We start from the raw sequence: 22,101 nt of genomic DNA on the forward strand, positions 1-22,101 counted from the left end.
CCAATGTAGAATTTGCGAGCTGAGAAGAACGGTAGGCCTAATATTTTTAAAATGTCAAGTGTAAAATAAGTAGAGGTATAATTTAGTAGATTTTTAAATGTATAAAACGGAATTTCACTTATTTTTTAAGTATATAATGTTGATGTCCATTGTACAACAGACGTGCCCGACATGCAAGTCATGAGGAATGGTGAAGTCCATTTGTTGTAACGGACAAATGCTTACGAAGATGCTGTTGGACTAGAACAATGGCCAACAACAAAACCTTTCTCACTTTAAAAGATAGATATGCAGCCCTTTGGAGCAGGTGGATTATGGAGCGTCAAAGAGATTTCAAGAAATCCCAGGACTAACTAGGACTTGAACCCTTTTACTTTGGCTAATTACCTTATTGCTCCACCACGAATGGCGCTGAGTCTCATGGCGTGGAGTTTTAGCAGGTTTTCTGTGCGTGTAATAAAGTCATAAGGGCATAAACTCCGAAAGTTTTTTGAAGATAAGCGTAGATCGGAACAGTTCGGGGTGAACGAGTTTGACTTTGTCTCGTTTACAGCTAAAAAAATAGAAAAAAATTTATTGAAAATCACATTTTATCCCATTTTTTAGCATACTTCTCTGGTCTTCAAAAGCGAGACTTTTTTTAAAGAATTAAATATCAGAACCATTTCTGCATACAAATGTACCATTTTGTTTAAATAAGGCAATTCTTCTTAGAAGCCTATTGTATGTATTAGGGATAAAGCATAGAAACTAAAGAAAGGAAAATTATGATTTTGTATTATTTTTTTTTTACAATTATAGCAGACATGGGCTTTGGGGGTGGCGAGTATAGCAATCTGTCCAGGCCCCACCCATTAGGGGTGCCCTACGATAGGAGATTCCCTTGTTTCTGAATCATCAGTTACGACGTAACTGGCCATTATGAACAGCCTCTATGCTCTTCTGACACAGAGAAGACTACGCTGGCTCAGACATGTCACTCGCATGCCAGATGGAAGAATCCCTTAAAACATCCTATACGCTGAACTTGCGGAGGAGTCAAGACTAACCTACAGAGATGTCTGCAAGCGAGACATGAAAACCACAGCTATCTACCAAAGTATGTGGGAGGAGATAACCCAAGACCAGACAGCATGGAGACAGACTGTACGTGCTGGAACGAACTTCACTGAGTGCAAAAGAAACGAAGCTGCATCAGCCAAGAGAAAGAAGAAGAAAGATGCCCTGTCAGCTAGCCTTAAGTCAGAGGCATATACATGCACGAACTGTGGCAAACTCTGACGCTACATAAATGGCTTGATCAGTCACTACAGATTCTTCCCAGGCTCAAGGTGAAACCAAAGCCAGTGACTCATCTGGGCGCATCCATTGTCTTCCGAGACGGGCGGAGCCATATATAGTTACGATGATTAAAAGCCATTAAATCAATATTAGAGTACTGGGAACGAAAGCGTACATCATAATAAAACAATCGTAATATGATATGTGTAATCATCTATGGTCTACACTACAGTACCTACATAAGGTAGTATGTTGTGCAACAATAATAAGGTCTACAACATTAGAGCCGGACGAGCCGTTAGCGTGATGTGATTCGCTATATGTGGTCAAAGCTTACTGCCCCCGGGCCGCGTGTGACACTCGCCTGCAGCCCCGCGTACTGCTAAGGCCGATTTATACGCTACACCAAGATTTGTAATTTGATGTGATAAAACTCAAGGCCTGCGTGTATTTCTTCTTCTGGTTTGTTAGATACAAACACTTAACCGAACACGCTCTTTTTAAACTGTATTAAATAAGACTGCATGTGGTATTCACAAATGCAAAAGGCAGTGGCTTGTCTTATATATTATCAGTATGCACACGCCATGTCGCAATAAAGTTTGCCAACTCTTTGTCTGCATGTAGAAACTCACGTCAAATGGTATCGCAGATGTTTGTTTTGTAAAATCTTTTCATGTTTCGGATGTTCCTTCAGAGTTGAAGATAATTTACTTCTTAGTCCAAACCTCCGTAGGGCGATGGGAACGGGCAGGGTTTGAACCCGGGAACATCGAAAAGTCCGAACGACGTTCTAGCGCGCAAACCGCACTGCCAGATAGCCATTGCATTCACGGGCCCCATCTATGTAATATACAATACCCCATCACGCTAACGGGCACGTCCGTCTCAGGAAAATCTTCACTGAATCTCAAACATTTCTCGTGTACCTATTCTCGGATTGAATTATACCTTTGGACGGCATCGCCTATTAAGATTTTGTTAAGTTATGATGAGAGAAATGGAGAATGATGGTTAGGCGACTATGTTAGGAGGTTTCCCTATGGTTCCAAAGATTTAGGGATAGCTAAAGTAACTAGATCTAATATGCGGCTAGTAAAAATGGCCAATAGCCAGCTGAAAATTGGCCAAAGATGTAGGTAGGCTTCAGTGACCACACTCTAGACGTCCACTAACGAACAGTTCCTTATTAATTCAGTCTACATGGCTACTACTCGACTTCACTTCCTTCTTTGATTCCACCCTTTTGACCGCTCCAGTATCTTAGGTCAAAACATTCATCAAATGTTTACTAAGAAAATAACTAAAAGCAGAAAAATGGGAAATAACTTTCTATCGACTATACCTTTTATATTTATTCTCAGTACTTTCCCTTTATATGTATTTTTCTTTTTTTCTATTTGTTACGAGGTTATAGCGCAACAAATCACACGTAGTCTGACGTAGTTCTAAAAATAGCAGTATGTCTGGGTTTAACTTCCGGCATCTAAGTGTCAGGAAGTATAACTTGGAACAAAGAATGTTACTGAAACATTTTCAATCTTATCCATACAATCTAATCTTGTTGTAAATCAGTGCTACCCAACTTACGGCCCGCGGATTATGTTCAGCCCGTGACTGACACGGTGCTTTTCGGCCTCTCGACACTTCAGCCCATATTGTATGATTATGCCGCAGTGTCTAGATGCGGCATGTTCTCTTTATATTTGAGTGTGGCACATCTATAAATAGACTTTTTGTTTAGTCTCCTGATACACTAAATAACATAATAGTTCCTTAAACTAATGACCGTAGTGTAAGTGTAGTGCCTCCACCTTTTCCAAGATATACCGTTGGATTCTATTAAAATTTATTTGTCATTATTTAGGTGGTATATTATAGGCCTACATAAACTATAGTCCATTTATTTTGTACAACTAAGTGTAATATTCTATTTAAAAGTATGCAGAAACATGTTAACCATATGTTAAGCTAAAATAAAATAGATAATAAAACAGATAAATTACAGATAATTTTAGGTCTTTTGAATTTTATTCTATTACTAACTGGACAAATCAATGTCATCGCTTTACCATTTCCGAGCATTTGACCGTAGGTCCTATCGTCATCAGATCAAACAGGATGAGCAGCGATCTTTCATGTCTAATAGTTGGGAAGGCCCATTTCTTTCATTATTGGTTGACACTGAAAGAGCATATGAGATCAAAGGCGATGCAAGATGGTTCCATAGGTTACATTTATATTTACCATCGAATCCTTCGGTGAATTATACGTAAGCCGAGACATTTCGCTATAGAAGGCCCGATCACTGACTTGCAACGTCACTACCTGTGGGCACAGATCTTTGGCGTGGCAAAGAGATATTGGTCTAAACTGCCCACAGATGCCAAGGACATCGTCGGAAGCTCCATACACATGCCAGGTGAAGCTTTGACAGTTGTGTCACGGACCGCCATCATCACAAACACTTTCGACTGAAATGAAACTTAAGACTTTGTCAGTTCATTATGTGCACTGTGGGATGAAGTTCGGGAAGCGCCGCATCACGGGTCAAGAATAAATGACCCTACAAATGACCTCACAAATTAACTCGTGTGACAATAGAGACCAACCTTTACATTTATAGGATGAATAAATTTCAGAAACGCATCATACAGCCCACGTCATCGCATAAAAGCGTCGAGCAATAGTATTCAACATCTGATTTTGTTTGTACTGTGGCAGACATAGCGCTATGTACCAATATGGATATCTGGAGAGTACTTAGAACCTACTTATCCAGATTAGTCGTATAAAAACATTAAAAAAAGAGAGCAATCAAGTCCTCCAGCCCCCCCCCCAACACACACACACAAACACACACACACACACTAAAATACAAAGTTAGTATATAGCTATAGGCCAATACTTATATAGCCAGAGGCTGGTATAGTTTAACAGGATGCCCAATTGGAATTTAAACATATGGTAAATATATAGCCATAAGGACAAAGCCAATACCTATATATAAGTCTCCACATTGTGTATAGCCATAAGGACAAAGCCATTACCTATATATAAGTCTCCACATTGTGTATAGCCATAGGGACCAAGGTAATACCTATATATAAGTCTCCACATTGTGTATAGCCATAAGGACCAAGCTAATACCTATATATAAGTCTCCACATTGTGTATAGCCATAAGGACCAAGCCAATACATATATATATAAGTCTCCACATTGTGTATAGCCATAAGGACAAAGCCAGTACCTATATATAAGTCTCCACATTGTGTATAGCCATAAGGACAAAGCCAGTACCTATATATAAGTCTCCACATCGTGTACGTTGACTTCCCATAATCTATCTATAAATCAAATTTAATGACAGCACAAAAAAATCTTTTAAAGAGTAGAAACATAGAATTCATATCTCAAAACTGGACCATATTTGTTATTATTGATGTGGTCAATACAATTTTTAAAAATATATAGATTTAGAGCTTCATGGATAAACAACTAAACCGCCAAAAAAATAAAACCCAGATAACAATGCTTGGAAAGAGAAAATAAAAAATTGCTTTCGAATATTACAAGTTCAAAACATTTACAAGTTTCTTTGAAAACTCAAAGCTCAGCAAAACTGAAGTCTTACTGTAGGCTGCACGTGACGTGTGGATGACTATTTTAATAGTTTATATACAACCATTTAAAAAGAATATGCTTCGCTTATATGTATGTATGTATATATGTATGTATGTATGTATATATATATGTATGTATGTATGTATATATATATATATATATATATATATATATATGTATATATATATATATATATGTGTGTGTGTGTGTGTGTGTGAGTGAGAGAGATACCCCCCCTCTTATGCCATGATGATTTTATTGTTCATTGGAATGGACCCACGCCATATTTAAGACAACAAAAGAAATTATATCAACAAATCCTAAGAAGAAAATCGTTAATATAATGTTAGACAGCGCGAACTTAACGTAAATGCACAGAAAATACTTCCTTTTATAAGTCTAGATCTTGTTGGTGCAATAACATACACACTAACTGCATGAAATGTCGGTGAGACGCACTTTCTGTACCCATAATATTTTCAAGACGAAACAGGTTAATTAATCACAAATTGTGCTTCAAGTTCAGATCTCACCATGGACGACAATGAGAATTTTCGTAACATTATGTGTTTTCAAAAAGTATTTAATAAAAGCTTTCACAAATGCGAATAAAATAAATTGAATAATAATGGTTTCTTGTTTGTTGGTTGGGATATTGTAAGCTACAGATTCCGATCTTTCCCTGGATACGCTTTATCATTTCTAATCGCCTTAATTTTTAATAGCTACGAAACGAATATGTTGATAAAAAAAAAAAAAAGCTTTTCGTTCTATCGTAAGGCATTTCTCAAATCCTGTAGCCGTTCAACAATGTTCGTGTCAACACCTTCAATACTAATCAATTGAATCGTCTTCGTGTTGCCATCCATCAGTCGTGGAAAAGCTAATGAAGTGATCTCGATTGCTCATCTTCACGCTATACTAACAAGGTCAAATATAATAAATATAATATAAATATAATTTCAACACTATCAGAATGCCTGGCAGTTTTTTTCAGTGGCGTAGCTTGGGAATTTGGGAATCGGGGGAATGGGGGTGGGGCTTGGCCTCTTCAGGGGCCCCTGCATTTTGACATTCGACACCATGACATGAGAAAGTGTATAAGCCTAATGTGTGTAATACATACAACATGGTAAAATTTACACAACTACACCAATAGCAAGATAACATGACGTTGGCTTAATATTTAATGTAAAAATATAAAAAAAAAAAAATTCGGACACTAATTTAGGGGGTCAAGTGGGGGCCTAAGAGGATTTTTAAATTTGGACCCCTCCCCTCCTCCACCCTAGCTACGCCCCTGAGTTTATCTTGGCATTAAATATCTTTTATGACTTCTAGCTAGCTGCCCATTTGTTTGTAATGTTGAAGTCATAGATTGAAACTGTTACCATTCCTCCATATTGAAAGTATTGTGTGCTACAAACTTAGAACATTTGATTGGGCAGTGCAGAAAATTACCATATCTTCTCTGTATATATAATTATACAAGCCCTGCAATGACAATGTCAGTCTGACCCTTAACTAATACAAGGTTCCTAGAAATGTTTTAAAAGACAACTAGAGATATGCTATTTATAGTGTTTCTCTTTTAGCTGTAATCAAAGGAAAGGTAACTGTTTAAACGACGGACTAGGATTTCCTTGAACGCCCTTGTCTAACATGAAAACTATGTGGTACTAGACATTAGACAGGAATGCAACTGTTGCCCCAAACATTTTTTTTTTTAGTTTTGTTCTTGCTTTGTCATAAGTTTCACAGTTTCAAGAATTATCTTTCACATTCGTCCATGTATTCACAGAATATGCAAAAAGTTGTCAAGGAACTTTACATACATTTTCGATTTGTATATTTATTTTCACATTCCTACAAAATATATGTATCACTATGACGCGCATTAACGATACCAACGATGATTTGACCTCATTTAATTAAATTAATGTTTAATTTTATTAACTTTATTTTGTCTTAAAATAAAAAGAGCATGTATTCCCCTTTAATTCGATACCAAATAAAACATTTTCTGATGACAAACGACAAAGTTATTGAAGCTTAATCATAACAGGGCAGAGAGATAGTAATGAGCAAAATGAAGAATTCCGTCGAAACGTGGAAAAATAATTACGGAGAGAAAGAGTTAATGGCATTTGCTATATATTATTGGTCTCAGTAAAGGATTGTCTAAGGAAGGCGCGAAGGAGGCGACCCTAACTAAAGGGAACCCGTCTAGTATGATTTCTTTCCTTTGATTGATACCAACACAAATAATTAATTACCAGTAGTTAATAAACTAATTCGTCAGGGTTTTTTTTATATTCTTGTTTCGTTGGATATAAGAAATAATTGTGCGAAATTTCAACTTGATCCGACATTGGATGTGGGAGAAATAACATGTTGATATAAAACTTTGTTAAAAGAAATGTGGTGCTTGACCACATCTCGGTAGGACGGCAGGGAATGAAAGAGGTCAGGAGCGGAAACATCGTAACGACAGTCCGATGCACAGTCCTCTGGACCACACAGGCTAGCAGTCATCTCTGACCCTGAAGAGTCTAACTGATTGTGTGTTTATTTATCTACTCTCTGACCCTTAACAGTTTTGACCTATTATCTATTTATTTATCAAATCTTGAGACAAAAAAGGTTATTGTTTTATTACAGTTCTGAAACAATTATTATTAAATAAATCCTACATATGATACTCGGTGCTCTGAGATAGAGTGGTCACCTTTACCTTGCCATTCCCATCCCACAAGAGTCTGAATCTCTATAAACTATTGTATTACTGGAGGATTTGAACCCTAAGTAAGCTCGTGATCTCGATGTTTATATATATATATATATATATTGCTTATTGAAATTCTTTACACTCAGACCACCAAGTAACCAAGTACATGGAAGCCCTAGGGACAGGTCGCAGATGTAAGCATCAGAAAATAAAAAGAACTGATGAATTTTTAAGCATTTTCTCAGCTGCTACCCTATTTCCTAGAACAGACGAAAATGCCAAATGTACTTTCCAATACTTAGCAAAGTGTGACACTTGGAGAAATTGACGTTAGTACAAGAATAAGAGCCAAGGTTCTCTCTTTCAGAAGTGAATGGGAGTGTATAGAAAGTATAACTATATACAGCTCTCGGGACTACTTGTTTTAGCGTAGGGTTATAAACTGATTACTGTAAATGTAGTCCGGTGTGGGTGGAGCATGACAGTCATAAACCTAAAATAATTCCTTTAACACCTAACACGGAATCATGACTTTGGACTTTTTAAACAAAATAAAACTAAGAATTCCTTTCAAGAAGACATTTCTTTTTATTAAACTCATTCAGTTTAATTATAAGTTAGAAATCCCAGTTGCAAGATAAACTGTATACACATTTTCTCAGGAAATATTTCTACCTGTGAAACAGCGGATGTATAACTAAATCATTCGACCGTAAAGACTGTGATATTCTCGGGAAATGTAACGGCTAAGAAAAGGGTTTAATTAAAATACTTAATATGACTCAGGACTTGAAATATTTACTTTATTTTTTGACTGCATTTTTTTTTAAAAGTTAAGCTGCCAGCAGGGCCCACTGGCGGATGCAGGGGGGCGGACGAATGTTAGTAAAGAAATTACCCATTAAAAAAATTGCTTCACAGAAAGCAAGGAAGAAATGTTAAATTCTTTGGTTTAAATTAAAAGTATTAAATAATGTATTAAATAATATGTTTATTGTTTTATTTTACAAGAACTTCTAGTGAAAATGTGTTGATTTTTTTTTTCATGTGAAATATTTACTTTGAGAACCTATAGTTTGATTATTTAAATGATATTAGCAATAAGTGTTCAACTGTTAACACTTGCACCTTTACATCATGCATCAACATACAACTAATAAGAAACTCCAAAGTGAGAAACGTTTTGTTCTGGAAAAAAATAAGGGGCGGCATTTTGTATTTCGCACGCAGGCGGCCACAACCCTGGCGACGGCCCTGTATATATATTTATATATAAATGTTGTGCGCGGGTTTATGCTTAGGGTTAGGGTTTACTGGGCGTTAGGGGTTAGGGTTTGGAAAAAAATCTCCCCTCCTACTCCAGAATTCTGGATCCGCTAGTGGCAGGGCCGTACTTAAACATAGACAAACTAAGCAGTCCCCTAAGGCCTTCGATTGGTACGAGCCTCGAACAGGACAATGAATTTTTTTCCAAAATAAAAAATATGGCGAAATATGGATCAAATCTTACAAATAGCAGAACTATGTGGCTCTTGCGATTGGTCGTTGTGCTGGCCACATAACACCCTGCTCGTTAACCGTTGGCCTAAGAAACGGATGACCTTAACATTATCTGCCCTGTAAATCGTAAAGTCTGAAATGAGAACTTTACTTTTTTACTTTGTATGGCGCTATGTCTATATATACTAGCCTAGCTATATATAGATATCAGTAGATAATTCGCTCTATATAGGAAACAATGGCTTCGGATAGGTCTTTGACACCATGAATTAGCTTGAATCATTCCATGCCAGGGCCAGAGCCCTAGATATAGATATAGAAATCAGTAGATAATTCGCTCTATATTAGGAAACATTGACTTTGGGTAGGTCTTTGACACCATGAATTAGCTTTAAATCATTCCATGCTAGGGCCAGAGCCCTAGATATAGATATCAGCAGATAATTCCCTCTATATTAGGAAACATTGACTTGGGGTAGGTCTTTGACACCATGAATTAGCTTTGAATCATTCCATGCTAGGGCCAGAGCCCTAGATATAGATATCAGCAGATAATTCCCTCTATATTAGGAAACATTGACTTCGGGTAGGTCTTTGACACCATGAATTAGCTTTGAATCATTCCATGCTAGGGCCAGAGCCCTAGATATAGATATCAGCAGATAATTCCCTCTATATTAGGAAACAATGGCTTCGGGTAGGTCTTTGACACCATGAATTAGCTTGAATCATTCCATGCTAGGGCCAGAGCCAGAGTCTGATGTGACACACACGTACGCACTGTGTATGTGGCAACATGGGCTCATCCATGTCCTTGAAAATCTCACCCCCCCCCCAATCCCTTGGTGAGTATTGGAGGACGTGAACAGATATTGATTTCACAGACATGAAATACAACTCACGCTATGGACACTTTAGACAATGAACGAAATGTCAACTATAGGCAATGTGACATAAGAACGCTCAAGTCAAGGCAATGTGACATCGAACGCGCAAGTCAAGGCAATGTGACATAAGAACGCTCAAGTCAAGGCAATGTGACATAAGAACGCGCAAGTCAAGGCAATGTGACATAAGAACGCGCAAGTCAAGGCAATGTGACATAAGAACGCGCAAGTCAAGGCAATGTGACATAAGAACGCGCAAGTCAAGGCAATGTGACATAAGAACGCTCAAGTCAAAGCAATGTGACATAAGAACACGCAAGTCAAGGCAATGTGACATAAGAACGCGCAAGTCAAAGCAATGTGAAAATGCAGATTAACTGTAGGGGATCTGACACAAATGCGTCTATCGGTGCACCATAATATCAGTGTGTCTGCTACCCAATTGTGCTGCTCTTGTTTTACGTAGCAGAAGTATTTGTTCTACTTTTTGCTAATTGTTCTAAACCAGTGGTCAAGCGATGGACTAATGTATCTCGTAATTCCCCTATCCAATGAATTCCAAAGTCAAACTAAAAAGCAAACATTCCAGCTTCATACACCACTGTCCAGACCCATTTGGTCAATAGTCCAGGTAAGCGTGTGTGTGTTGGAGAGGGGAAAGGTATGACTAGTTAAATATTCAATATGTTCGAACAGTTTACTTTTTTCAAGTGGGTTAGGGTTAGGGTCATGTCATGGATCGAAGTTGCAATCACAGACCTCAGACACGACTGCCTTTTGTTAACCAACCAATGTGTGAAGCATTGACCTATCCAGATTAGACTTTGCCTCGGGAGAGATTCAAGGTCAATTGGACATAATGTACATTTGTAACAAAAGTAAAACTGAGGACATGGATTCAGGACATTCTGCGTCCTCTCTTTAGTTTTTTACATTCACACACTAAACAGCACACACACACACACACAAAAACTCTATTTAAAGATTTCCATTATGACTCCAAGTTTATCTTTCACCCTCTCTCTCTTACACTCTCTATATATGTAATTATAGATAGATAGATAGATAGATAGATAGATAGATAGATAGATAGATAGATAGATAGATCTAGATAGATAGATAGATAGATAGATAGATAGATAGATAGATAGATAGATAGATAGATAGATAGATAGATAGATAGATAGATAGATGCCAGTCCAGATAACTTCGCCTCTATTGAATCTTGTTTGGATAAAATGTTTGGACAACGCTAAGTAGCCTACTAATTGTGTGTGTGTGACTGAAAGCAAGTCAAGGCTGTGATAAAGACCTAGAAATTTAGTGTCTACTTATTACGTGAGGTCTGGCTGGCCAGAACAATAGCCAAGACGGGACGTGTTTTGACATCAAGCACTTACCTGGGCTGGGTACGACTATCTATTTCCCACCGACCCCAGCCTCAGTATCGTGTACAGATCACTTCCTCCCGTGAATACAAAAGTTAGGCTAAAAAAAACAATTAGCGCGAGCTTAAACAAATGTTCCAACTTGATTTATCTACTAAAAAACAAAACAAAAAAAAAAGGGGGGGGTGGAAATAATAGAAAGTCGCGGAACAATGATTTAATCAGGGTAAGTGGTCAAGTGGAAAGGGGTGACCAGTGAGAAATAAAAATAGTACACGTGGGAAGATTATTATTGGTCAGAGTACCAGGCATCTGTAGACCAGGGTCATCTGTAGACCAGGGTCCCTTGTATAAAAGTGGCAGAAATCTTAAGACTCGGCCAAATTTTTCTCAAACATTAAATGGCTTTGTGCAATTCATTTTTGGATTAATAGTGTATATCAACCAGTGATTAGTGATTAGTGATTTGATTTTCTTCGTTCAGAAATGGCGTTTACTTTCAATACACTCTACTTAGACTGTCTGTCCGAAGAAGTGCTACTGATGATTTTCCAATACATCACAGATTTAAAGGATTTGTTTACTTTACGTCTGCTGAGTGAACGTATCGCTGCTGTTGCCCAGGACATGTCAGTGGCTCATACTGTCATCTGCACTAGACACTATTGGCTGAAGACTGGTATGTTGAAAATGTATATTGAACCTATCCTTAATAAGATGCATACTCTTGATCTCAACTATTGCTATTGGATAAATCTAGAAGAGCTGACCTGTTTACTGAGATGCACAAATCTCCGCTCGCTGCATCTGATGCAGGTGAAAATAGACGAGGTCTCTCTTTGTAAAATGTTATCCCAGCTACCTCACCTGACCAGCTTGTCCATTTCTATCTGTGACATTGAAAAGTTTAATCAGGAAGTGACCGGTTGCAAGGCAGTCCAGGAGTGCTTGTCTCGGATCCGCAAGCTGAGCATTCACTTCTGGAACCATAAAAAATACAAAAAGGACAATTGTGAACAGTTAGTCAGATTTGGCAGCGGCTCTAGTTTTGTGGACTACTTTCACAGCCTGGAGGAACTCTACGTGTACGGCAGCGCCGACAACTCCAGGTGCTTCCCCTTGTATTACTTCACTCCTTTAGTGAAAAATGTCAACAGTCTGAAAAACATGAGGGTGATGTCCCTTAACAACTCGTATGATGACGCTTCGACAATACTGTTTTACAGTCTTTTACGCTCTGTCTGCAAGGTGGGGGTCCAACTGAGTACGTTGCTCCAACCAACGTACGATTGCAATCTAGAGTGGAAGGAGGCTGATTACCTGGATACGATGGATGACATGAACACACTTGTTCACTTGGACATATCTGGATCACAACAGAGGATCGATGACGGTATTTTCAACTTTACATCAGCCACTCATCTCCAGTATCTAAACCTGTCAGGGAACAATACAGTAGATTCTGAAAGTCTGTTATTTCTGTCACGCTGCTGCCCACAGCTAGTCAGCATCAATCTTCACAGTTGCCCCAGTATATTTTTGAGGCATGCATTGGGCTATTTGGGCCGAGACTTTAACAACGATCCATTGGTCAAAGACCTGACCGGCTTCCAGAGTTTACTAGTCCAGTGTGTGAAATTAGTTCACTTAAACATAAGTGGCTATCACATTCATCTAACAGACTTGAACTCACCATCCTTCAGCAGTATCACAGCGCTCCTGTCTTTAAAACCTAACTTAATAAGCCTTTCCTTATCACACTGCTGCCTGTACACTGGAGACAACTGCCCAAGTTCAGACTTACGTGATCCAAAATTCAGCACTCGATGCAGTTCGTGCTACTTACCTGTAATAGATGGTTCGGGCTCTCCCAAGTGCACATACAAAGCCACGCCAGAAAAGTTTGACCTTCAAAAGCTCATCAGAGCTACCCCAGAAATGGAACACTTTGAACTCTATGCAGCCTATCACCAGTCTAATTTCAACCATCCTTCCGGGTTGCTTCGACATCCCCGCAATGTGTCCCAGTGTCTAGCCGCTGTGATTGTGCCTAATGATGATCTGAGTTACGTGGGTCTTTGGAATAAACTGAAAACACTACGGCTTACGGGTCTCAAAGGCGACAAGCTTGCAGATTTTTTCACATCAATCGCTGGAGGGTGTGTATCCCTTGAAAGCTTGTCCATCTCAAGCACCTGCTCTACAAAAGTGAGAAAGCTGAAACGATTACCATGCTTTCCAAAATTGAAGGACTTCCGACTGGAACATCCGTACTTTCCGGTGGACGAAGAAATGACCTCATCGATAGCCCAGTGGCCGAAACTTGAGAGAGCCTGCATTATCTCCCACATCGAAAACATCAACAGCTTCGCCATCAAGCAGCTTTTAACTAACGTTCCAAGATTGGCGAACTTTCAGCTTTTTTCTCATGCTTCCGAGAGGAAGTGCTTCAACCTAATGGCTTACATATCAGAAAAGCTCAGTCAGAGTCGTCCTGACCTCTCTGTATGTATCTGTAACCTGCGTACAGTCGATCTGGAGCTTATGATCACAGAATATCTACCTGAAATACACATCGAAGAGATGACCCTCCTTCGATCAAGAGTGGCTACTTCACCTCGCGAGTAGCAAACTGTTGTCAATTGCCAAGTAGAGCAACAGGTACTATGTCATACGTTGAACCGACCCGGGACATTGGTCATCATCTACCAGTTGAAAAGATACTATTACCAAGGTACAATGGTTTGGAAATATGAGACAAAAAATGTGTTATACATTTATGTAACTTTTTCACTGTTTTTAAGTTTTCACTGAAATTTAAGTTTATTTTTTTTTATCTCGAATAGCAATAATGTTTTCTTTTCAATGTAGCACGAACAGGCAATTTATTTATTCCAACTTTATGAGTAAAAATCTTAAGGAGACTCATTTCTTTAAGTTAAAGTTCGTTTTTATAACGTTATTATATAGTCCTGGCATTAGGACCTACAACATCCTGTGAGCATTTGACTTTAAAAACTGTTTAGGTTTAGATAGACATGCAGGACTAGTACAATGCCATCAAATCAAGCATTTCAACCTGTAAGGCCTGTTTCTGTATAGTAAAAAAATAAAACTTCACATTTGTATTCTCCTTAAGCTTCTATGATCCTTTTATGGGTTTTTTTTTTTTTTAAATAAACACTTGCATGTTATCCACTGTTTTATTGTGTGTTTTTTTATGTCTAGTTCTAGAGTCATGAGTCTGTGTGTACAACGTCATAAGTGGCCGTAGCTGCTGTAAAGTGTCTGCTTGATCTATTGTTGGCAATGTCTCTAGACAAGACATTTAATTTACAAACTACAAAATAAAATATTTTAAGCAACAAAATATATTGCAAATAGTAACAGAAAAATGAATTAAACATTTAAATGACATTTAATGTTATTGAGAAAAATAATAATTTCTCTTAATTATTAAATAACATGAGAAAAAAAAATTAAAATTGAAATTCTAGTTCACTAAAAAGACTTTAAAAATCTCAACTCAATCTGAAATAGGATGAGAGGAATTCAAACTTGGCTGGACACCCAAGAATGTGCAAGTTAATCGTAATGATTAAGAAAACAAAATCTAATCAATGGCTTCTGGTGTCATTAAGTGTTCAATTGTGCTCAGTGTATGCGCCAGAGGTCAGCTCAACAAGTTAGCAGGTATCTGTGCTTATGTTTTCAGTCCCATATAGTTCATTGGTCAATGTCCTTGTGCTTGATGTTGATTAAATTCGCAACAATTTGCTAGTCATCCGATAAGTACAGGTAATGTCTTCGACTTTGTCTTCAAGACAGGGAGTGTGTAGTGTGTAGTGTGTAGTATGTAGAGTATGTAGACTAATGATGGTGTAGAGACACAACTGTGTAGAGTTATGATTGTGTAAACTTATGGTTGTGTAAAAGTGTAGGCGTCTAATCGATAATTGTAGACACTGAACATTACAAATATTCTCTAACAATATATTAGCACTAGCGCTTACCATCAGATTTTTGCAAGCAAATAAGTTTTACATTAAAAATCAGTTACAGATTGCAAGCAAAACTTCAACAATTGAGGGCTAAGGACGACCAAGGAAAGGATGTCTAGAATGAAACGTACGCTGAATTTCAGACTATTTACCGTACCGACACACACAAGCACACACAGAGAATTCTGACACTCCTGTTGAGGCTAGTGTTTTCTATTGGTTGGTTAACGTGACCATATGCTACAAAGATTACTAACTGGATCACCCATTAGAGGTGTTCATCTCAAGAGTGACAAGAAAAAAAAAACACAACTATTTGACAAGTATCCTCAACTATAAATTCCTAGGTTTCGGATCATTATAAAATAAATGAAGCCTCAATGTAGTTTGGTCTTCATAGGATTCGTCGACGTAAGACCAAATGATGCGCTATAAAGTAAAAAAAAAATAATATTGTACATTCCGCTTCTTGGCTCCTTCCCGGGATACGCCCTTGGCTTTACGCTTCTAGGTTCACACATGGAAATGGTTTTCTAAGTTAAAACATGAACTCCGACACCCCCCCCCCCAATAAAAAAATTTCATCAGTGTACAGGGAAGGAGGGAAAGTATTACAACCCATTGAATGAAAAGAAGTAATATCACGTGACCTTTTTTCAACACCAGACGTCCCAAAGCCTTGTTCCCGTCAGCTTACCAATTAGGTAGCTGCTCTGCTCCAATCATCGTTGAACATGTTTTCTGCAATGTTGTCAATGCACCTTTCCCTTTCCTTTTCCCAACCCACCCAAGGACCGTTCCCGCCTCATCAGACCAAACTTTAAGATAAGATAAGATAAGATAATTTTATTGATCCAATCAAATGGAAATTCAGTTTGACTACAATTGACAAAATCAGCGTAGCTACTGTACAATAACACTATAGATGAAAAATTCGAACAACATTCACACACGAAACACATACACACTCACAACCAGCGCTTTATGAATTAGACTTCTATGTACTTCTCGATGACGACAGCTGATCTTGTAACACTCTGACCGAAAGTGGGATAAAGGAGTTTTTAAATCTTTCTGTTTTAGTCCTTATGGAAATGACGACCTGCTAACTATTGTGAAAAGACGAAAGCTTAAAACCCTTGGCCACATTACAAGATCTACGGGGCTCGCAAAGACCTTCCTTCAGGGAACAGTGCCAGGAAAAGAAGAAGAGGCAGACAGAAAAAGCGATGGGAGGACAACATTAAAGAATGGATGGGCCTGCCATTGAGAGAGGTTCTAAACAAGGCAAAAAAAAGAGAGGAATTGAGAAAGACGGTCGACCAATTTTGCCAGGTGCCCCAACGGTCCAACAGACTAAGGGATAGGTAAAGGTAAAGGTAAAAAAAGGAAAGGAGAAGACCACTTCGTTCAGATCTGATGTAACAGTGGTTTAATGGGTGAAGGTTGTCCTTAAGAATCGAGAGTGTTTTGGAAAGGCATCTTTCATGAAAAAGCTCTTCAAGAGATGGTAGCTGTATTCGAGAGATACTCGATGCCTTTTTAATTAGTCTATTTAGTCTAAGTCTTTGTGTCAGTGAAGTATAACCATACCTGCAGGTGATGGCAAAGTTAATTAGACTGCTGATGGTTGCTGTATAAAAAAGTTTAATAATTGAAATGTAATCTTAGAGTTATCCCCTGAACTTGGACTTAATAACAATAAGACTCGATAGCAAATATTCTTTTCAAAACCACAATGACACACACAGAAAGTGTGTGCTATTAATTCTTGTTCACGCTGCACAAGTTTGGGGCCAGAACACGTACTTTCGGAACTCGATACCATTTCAAGTCCAAGGAAAGCTTCTCGCTCCAAACCTTTTACGCTTGCATTTTCTCTCAGCGATGTCATCTAGGCAATGTCATCTAAGCGATGTCATCTAGACGATTTATTGGAAGTGAAACCTAAAACTCTGTGTTTGACGTATTTCCGTGAGTCGGTCATGCTCTTAGATTTCTCGCTTCCATCGAACGTCAAGAATGTTTCCTTCGAATTGATCTTCTGTTTACAATGTAAAATGGCGGCTTAACGAGTGGACAGCACGAGAACAAGTCACCACGTTAGGGTCTCTACTGACTTGAGTAAACCATTCAAGATTAAGGCCAGTTTTAAGAAATACAATCGAGGCGCCGACACGCCATGAAAAACCAGATAATTGAACATGTGAGAAATGCTGACATGATTTAAACAGCGATCCCTGTCAGTTTGATCGCCTCTCACTTTATAGGCTTTTATGAGGTTAATGTAAGCAGACGTAGGCTATAGGCCAGGTCACAGGTGGACCGATACAAGTTGCATTCCAATATCATCTCATTCCCCGTTTTTGTCCATGCTTCCAAACCTCTGTACATGTATTAAGTTTATTAAAAATCTACAAATAGCGCACAAGGTTTACTCGAGTAAATCATTTTCTTTTAACTGACCCGTGACCATGAAACACGTGCGTACAACATAGCCATCTTGGTCTTGAGAGAAATGAAACCACTTTTTTCCCTTTGATCTTTCTCGAAACATGGACCTGCGCCTTTGTTCAGGGGGTCGCGTCACATGAATGAAAGAAGTTTATCCGAACCATATTGCCCATTATCTCAAACACATTGCCCTCCCCTTCGAGTCTAAATTTTTTTTTCGTTTCGTTCTCTTCTTGAAGCTGGGCTTTTAATGAGTGCCCCATACAGCGTGTCACTGACATATATATCAATGAGTGCCCCATACAGCGTGTCACTGACATAAATATTAATGAGTGCCCCATACAGCTTTAGGGTGTCACTGACATATATATATATATATTAATGTCTCGAGACACGATGCTCATCATCTACATTTGACCTTTAGCTTAACAAGTCATTCAATGTACTTTACAGGGGCGGCACTTGGATTTGGTGAGGCATGTAGCAAGCTGTGGAGAACTCTTTTAGCGATTTAAAAAAAAAAAGAGGGCCCTTGATTACGCGTTTTAAACCTTCTAGAAAGATAGCTAAATTACCCCTTTCAGACTTTGTGATCTATCTGGCAGATGATGTAAAGTCATAATTTGTTGGGGTTTTTTTTTGGCCATCAGTTATCGAGCAGGGTGTCATGTGGCCAGCACAACGACCAACTGCCTTTACTTTTCTCAACTAAAGTCAGGTACCCATTAAAGTTGGGTGAACTCAGGGGAGCTCTAAAAATCAAGAAATTCACAATCCCTGTCTTCACAGAGATTCGGACCCAGTACCTCAGATTTGGAAGGGCAATATGGTTCGGATAAACTTCTTTCATTCATGTGACGCGACCCCCCTGAACAAAGGCCCGGATGTAAGGCGCTGGTCCATGTTTCGAGAAAGATCAAAGGAAACTAAGCCACCGCGCCTTTTTTAAGCCTTATTAGGCCTAATAAAACAAATCTACATTTTCAACAGTACACTGCTGTGCAGGCTACCAAGGGCTCCACGATTCACCCAAAGACCCACATATGCCAGGGTTGGGTCAAGTTGTGCTGGTCCAAACCCTATATTCAGGAATGATACAACACTTTCCTTGTGGCCACCTGGTCCCGAGGTTGTTTTACCTGTAAAAAAATATGACGTCAACTGCACATCTGATGGCTTTGACTTTTAGTAATGTTTTATGGTTGATTTGAGTGACTATCTATCCATTTATAAACCAAGGAGGTCTGAACCTAACAACAAAACTGTGTCAAAACATGTAGGTCTTTCTCTTCCCACTAACTTGTAGTTCTCTACATCATCACCTCTGACCTTTCCATGCACTTCTCCAAAAGATCTCCCAGAGATTTGTATCTAACGATGAAGTCAACACCTACTTTATGGAGATATATTTCTGTTTTCCTTTTTCTTAAATTCAGCTTTTTATTTGTTATTTACTCCTGCCCACTCTAGTTCCTCACCACCACTCCCTGTACACACCTTTTTAAAATCTAATTTAAAATTTATTCTTTCTGACCCATTAGAAAATAAAATACATAACCATTTCATTAGTTACTGTTCTAGGTAAATTAATTTGTCTTCTTCTTTTTTATGTGTATTTTTGAAGCTGTGGTAATGGCTCATTTCGGCCGTCGAGAATTATATTTAAAATTTGTAACTTATAAAACGCATTGCACTATGTTTATTCCCGGTGAGATGTGTTGTTGCTTCTGTCACATTCATCATGCAGTGACGCGTGTGTCACATTTGTGACAGGGAGACGTACTCCCTTGCCCTTTTAATAGCGCCACCACTCCCCTTCCTGCGCCGTCTAATCATTTTTTTTCTAAAATTATTCAATGATAATGCCAAAATTAACTTGGCTAAGCTATTTCTGGCAGCTAGTCTAGATTCTTGCATCGAAGTCAATTTATAGGCATGATTTGTACATAGTTTCGGGTGGCTTTGAGCTTGAAGTGGGTCAATGCCAGGACAGTCACCGTTGATTTCACTTCATGCCTGGTTTTGTAAAGACTATAAGGTCATTGACATTAATAAGTTATTAGATGGATATAATAATATTACATTGAACTCAATCAATAAACTAAAATCGTTTTGATCATAGTTACGTCTTAAACGAGGTACGCGCCATGATTAGATATTACCTGGGCCACATTTGGGGGTATTCGAGGCCCTGTGGTAACGAGCTGGAGGCCCTGTGGTAACGAGCGGGAGGCCCTGTGGTAACGAGTGAGAGGCCCTGGGTTAAAGAGCGGAAGCATCTAAATTTTTTCCGAATATATGAAACTTTTTTTTTTCGTTAAATCTTTTAAAATTGTATTGGCAACAAATAAAAGTATTTCAACAAAGAATATGGTCATTTGTTGAAGTCAAAAACAATTAAAAATCTAAAATACCACGTTAATGAATGGAACTTTGCAAGCTATTTTTCAGCGAAAAGTCGTTGATGATTTATCTTATCTTATTAAATGCAGACTATACTTTAAAAAAAAAAAGGATGATTTCGTCCTACGCGTGTTCCTTGGTAAATCTAGTCCTGCTTGTTTAACGAATGACTTAAATTCTGACAGGTCATTGGTTCTCCTGGCTGGCTCAGGCTGATATTTCGCTGTATAGATATCTTATATAATACAGACGTTACTTCAAAAAAAAAGAAGATGATTACGTCCTACGCGTCATGCATTTAGTCATGCATATTAACCAATGACTTAAATTCTGCCATATAAATATATATGGAGGTGCGGTGGCTGAGCGGTAAAGCGCTTGGCTTCCGAACCGGGGACCGGGGTTCGAATCCTGGTGAAGACTGGGATTATTAATTTCGGGATCTTCGGGCGCCTCTGAGTCCACCCAGCTCTAATGGGTACCTGACATTAGTTAGGGAAAAGTAAAGGCGGTTGGTCGTTGTGCTGGCCACATGACACCCTAGTTAACCGTAGGCCACAGAAACAGATGACCTTTACATCATCTGCCCTATAGACCACAAGGTCTGAAAGGGGAACTTTACTTTACTATATATATATATCTTAGATATAGTATCCTAGGCCTAATGTTTCTCTAGTACCCTAATATTTTTCTTAGATCTAGTAACCTAGGCATAATGTTTTAGAATTCCAAAGCCAGTCCGCCTTGCGGCCCTAAGGCTTAAAATTCCTTAACATGCCGTCAAATGTAGGCTTATTTTGTTAGAATTGTTTAAACTGCAAACGGATCACATATGCAAGTTTGTTTGTTTTTTCTCAACAAAGGTCAATTTATAAATCATATGGGTCCTTATTTGCTTTTCTGTATGTACTCTACATTGTACGTAAATGTATTCAGCATGTTAATAGCCTATAATTACTAACTTGTTACCATTTAAAAGTGTATTTGTGTTTACATGTTATTTTTTTTTTTTATCCCAAGGCTCCCGAAGGTTTGTAACGACTTTATTGTTTCTCAAACAATCAAATTACCGTAATGAAAATCGCCCCCTTCTCTAAGTGAAAAAAAAAGAGAGAGAAAAAGGTTTCTTGCTACTCAAACATCTGGTCAATTAGATCTAGCAGGAAATGGAAAAGCCCACAAGTGTGGGGAATCTATTTCGTCTGCGCGAGAAAACCGGGTAATGTAAATTAATAGTTATCGCCCCTTGAAAGAGTTCTTCAATTCTGTTCAATTCTGCTTGTAAGTTTTCCCGATGTTAGATTTCTACTTAGCGCCAGGAAATAGATTGAAGAGTCGGGAAATCCTTTCTCATTCTTTTTTAGCTAATGAAATAATTGACGCTGGAAACTGATAGTGGGCTACTGTTCACTTGCCATTAATGAAATCACTTGCGATAGTCAACATCGTTTCTGATTGGATGCTAAAAACAGCCGACATTCTCTAGAATCTTGATACGACGGGACCACTTGTAGTTTCTTTAGTTTTAACCATAGACTATATATTCTATGGTTTTAACATAGGGTCTGCTCTAAGTATACTCTATACCAGAGTTGTATATCTAGATAATCATCCCCTCCTCTGACGTCTCACAAATTTTACTTTTAAGATCTTATGTGTTTTCTAAAATAGAGGCTTGTCTTTCTAGAGAATTAGAATAATGCAGACATCTTTCAAGTGGCCTACATTTTTTTTCCACAGCTAACAACATCACAATTACTGTCAGGGTATCATATAATTGACAAAATTTACAATTTTCTTATTATTCCGCAAAAAAATGAACCAAAGCAACAA

General features: G+C 38.3%; 1 protein-coding gene across 1 annotated transcript; it reads left to right on the forward strand.

Moving 5' to 3' along the window:
• Positions 1-11,896: 11,896 nt before the first annotated feature.
• LOC106065618 (F-box/LRR-repeat protein 18-like) lies at positions 11,897-14,038 on the forward strand. The gene has a single exon (XM_013224480.2). The coding sequence runs from the start codon at positions 11,897-11,899 to the stop codon at positions 14,036-14,038; it is 2,142 nt and encodes a 713-aa protein (XP_013079934.2).
• Positions 14,039-22,101: the final 8,063 nt, after the last annotated feature.

Source organism: Biomphalaria glabrata, chromosome 2 (genome assembly GCF_947242115.1).
Source record: "Biomphalaria glabrata chromosome 2, xgBioGlab47.1, whole genome shotgun sequence".
In the NCBI taxonomy this organism is placed as follows: Eukaryota; Metazoa; Mollusca; class Gastropoda; family Planorbidae; genus Biomphalaria; species Biomphalaria glabrata.